General features: G+C 43.8%; 1 protein-coding gene across 1 annotated transcript in view; it reads left to right on the top strand.

Annotated features, from left to right (window-relative positions):
* Positions 1-3,780, top strand: part of LOC111868883 (cadherin-23) — a 95,242-nt gene that overhangs the window by 4,853 nt on the left and 86,609 nt on the right. The window contains exon 2 of the mRNA XM_023859948.2: positions 553-806. Within this exon, the coding sequence (XP_023715716.1) occupies positions 553-806 (254 nt within the window). The remainder of the gene's footprint in view (positions 1-552; positions 807-3,780) is intronic.

Raw genomic sequence — 3,780 nt, 5'->3', positions numbered from 1 at the left:
AGGAATTAATTAAATAATTTTCCTGGGGAGTAAAGCGCGGCCGGCGCGTAAGGCTGACAACCTTACCGCCATCTTTGAGCGGATTGTCTAGATAATGTGGGACCCTCAACGTCTCACAACCCTATGGGCCTTCACGGCTTGGTACAGGGATAGCTTTACTTTTACTTTTTTTTATTTACTAAATATATAGTGAATGTTTTCCATCAAAATGTCCGTACCCACCTACGAGAGTAGACGGTGTCAAAATCCTGATCACTATATCCTTTATAGGAAAAATTTCTGAGTCTTTGTAGAGTTATTAATTTCACGTGTTTAGCTCTGCAAAAATATATTTTATCCGTAATAAATGAACAATAAGTCCAGTGGAATCAGAAAAGCAACAAATGAACAACAGGCCATATACCGTGTATGTACTAGCTTCGAATACAGTTTGTACTCTTGTCCGAGCCGTAGGAGCTCAAAGAGCGGAAGTGAAGCCCGCCGTTCCGCTTCCGCAGAGACAATTTTGTGACACAGTGAAATTTTTATCCAGTGACTGTTTTGTTATTGCAGAGTCCGATACACCAAGTATACTCTCTTTCTCTGTTGGAAATGCGGCCAGCTTGGAACTTCAGACAGAGAACAGCGATGGCAAATGGTTCCTTGTCGTCGGAACCGCTCAAGATTATGAGATGAAAGACCAAAGAAGATACAGGTTTCTTGTACAAGCAGCAAACACGAGATATGATGTTGATATTACCGTTGAAAATGAGGACGACGAATTTCCATTCTTCGATTTGTTGGACTCAACACCGTGCCAAGTCTCCGTGAGTAACGCACTTAGCATTTAATGATGGGATAAAAACGTAAAGTTTTCCTCGTGCTTAAGTAATTAAGCACCACATCATGAAGGTGTATGGGTAAGTGGATGTATAGATCCACATTTTCTTGACCTCGGCACTAGTTAGAGGTGATTGGTCGGCTTCAATCACTGGTCGCTTTAACCCCAGGGAAAGAGCCCCCGATACCCAATGGATAGAAGGTTGGGTAAGCACCAGAGCGCCGCGCCATAGCTCAAGCGATTAGTCGCTGGCTTCTCACCGCGGCGGTCCGGGTTCGATTCCGGATCTGGACAAGTGGGATTAGTAGTGGACAAAGTGGCGCTGGGGCGGGTTTTCTCCGAATACTTCGGTTTCCCTTGCTAATCTTCATTCCACCAAATTCTCCATCATCATAATCACCCGGGGCAGGCTACAATAGGCCAATCAGTGGCCGCCGTGATGAGTGGAGCCAGTAGGACTCCACCCCCTAGTAAGCGAATCTAATCTAAGCCACAGAGACGTGGAGAAGAGAAAATTCTTGACCCTACCGCGACTCGAACTCCGATCCCTCATTCGTCCAGCCCGCAGCAGTCGCAATGTTGTGATAATGGGCTACATTTCACCGATCATGACGAAACACATAGCCCTAAACCTCGTATCACTACTAAACACACTAACTCACATTACTAGTTGGAGAGGCGAGATTCTTTCATTTTCTGTACGTGAAGGATTTGTAGTATCTCCTACATACAGACGTCTTTTTGCAAAAATGTGTTGGTAGAATAGGTTAGACCGTCACTAATTCGCTTATTCCGTAAATTTCTTATATTATCCAAATGCAAATTAAATTTAAAATTAAAGGAATTATTTGAGGCTCTCACAGCGGTAGTTATGAATATATATAGTATATATAATGAAATATAATGACATGTAGTCCGTTGAAAGCCAACAGACGTTTCGGTGGGACATGTCGCCTTCATCTTGAACGTCGAAGGAAAAGTCAAACAAAAACAACCATAAAGCAGACAACAAGGAAAGTCGATATAATTTTCCGAAAAGTTGGATAGCTTTTAATGGGCTATTCGGCGTTATATCCAATAAGATAAAACTGTTCATAAGTAATCACAATTTCTTGCTCAGATCTGTACAAGAGACATAGATCTGAACATGTAACTGACGATCATTGTGATGGGGCAAAGAGAAAATTTAAAGAATGTTTTTATTTTGAGACTTTCAGCACTTAATAATTAGACTCAGTGTCATCACAATCTCTACGACTGGCACCGCTGCCATCTAGAACCCATATTCCACAATGACAAGTATCACAACAGCTGAATCCAGCCGCTGGAATCACCATGACCACTACCAAATTTCCACCAAGATCTACCAGGTTACCCAAGTTTATTNATCAGCCCCGTTCAGCCAACGAGGTCGGTCCTCGGTACCTGATATTTCCCCCATCTACCAGAGGCATTGGAAACTACTTGGGCGGGAAATGTGTCGCCTCATCTTTTACGTGCCGTAAATCTACGACACGGGACCCACGGCTTAAAGTCCCTCCCGAAGGACTTGTTCCTTGAATTTTTCCGCCCTTAAAAATTCCACAACCTCCGCCGGGTTTGAACCCGCGTACCTTGAGTCATGAGGTGCGAACGTTACCCATAAACTACGGAGGCCGCTACGTCAAACTCTAACAGCGCGCATTTGTTTGGAAGTTACAACATTAAAATTCATTACAATGAAATTCTCATTTTATTTGTTCACAACTATTCACCATCTTCAAGCACTCAAGTCAACACTCAATTTCTGAATCTATTAACACTGAATAAAGACAAATTAATTTGAAAGGGAAAAAAAATTCATAAAGCAAAATAAGACCATAATTTTTTCAAATTTGTTATGACACTCTTCTAATCATTACATGGCTTATTGTGTCTTGCAGAAAGTCTTCATGTATCCAGGTATACACAGGATGTTAACATGTGACAACATATGAACATTTGCACTTCTAAATTCCGAGGGACAAAGTAAGCTAAACAAACTTCTAGATTAGTTTGAGCATGAGAAAAAAAATGAGAAGATATGCTCATACAGTAACATTTCTGGTTGTTCGGCCGCTTACGCTGCATTATCTAACGAAGCGTAACACTTAGGAGCCGGGATAGCTCAGTCGGTATAGCGACTGCTACGGGCTGGACGACACAGGGGTCGGAGTTCCAGTCCCGGTAGGGTCAACAATTTTCTCATCTTTAGGTCGTATAGACAGGCTCTGCTGCCCATCCAGCCATCCCATTCCGCCAATGGGTACCTGGGTAATGAGTTCGGGGCGTGACGCTGGCCACTCAACTTGAACTACTGCCGAAGTCAACAAAATGTGGCTCTGTACATTCACTCCTCCATGTGCCTTCATGGCGTAGTGCTTAGCTGGTTGAGCACAGGGACAAGAAACAAACAAAACAAACTCCGTGGTTTCAGTCTGCAAGCGAACTACAACTACCGAGCGACCGCCTCTTGTCGGCGAAGTTAGTGTCAACTTTAGCGGCCTCCGCAGTCTAGGGGTAACGTTCCCACCTCATGACTTAAGGTACTCGGGTTCAAACCCGGCGGAGGTCGTGGAATTTTTAAGGGCGGAAAAATTCAGGGAACAAGTCCTCCATGGGTCCCGTGTCGTAGATTATCGGCACGTAAAAGATCCTCATGTCTCTGGTAGACCTCTGAGCAAAATTAATTAGGCAAAAATTTCCCGCCCAAGTAGTACCGACGGCCGACCTTGTTGAACGGGGCTGATAGCACGCACCAGTACCGGTAGAGTATGGGACAGTAGGAATTAAAGGGGGACGCACAATGGACCAATAACTGGTCTAAGTGCACGGGGAAACCCACCCCTTCTAATAATAATAATAATAATAATAATAGTGTCAACTTTAGCGGATAGAAGGTGTCACGTGTCCAGCGCAACGAATCCCCACGGCCGTTAATT

The sequence above is a fragment of the Cryptotermes secundus genome, unplaced genomic scaffold, assembly GCF_002891405.2.
Source record: "Cryptotermes secundus unplaced genomic scaffold, Csec_1.0 scaffold592, whole genome shotgun sequence".
NCBI lineage: Eukaryota > Metazoa > Arthropoda > Insecta > Blattodea > Kalotermitidae > Cryptotermes > Cryptotermes secundus.
The sequence above is the reverse complement of the archived record's forward strand: the minus strand, read 5'-3'. Positions and strand labels throughout refer to the sequence as shown.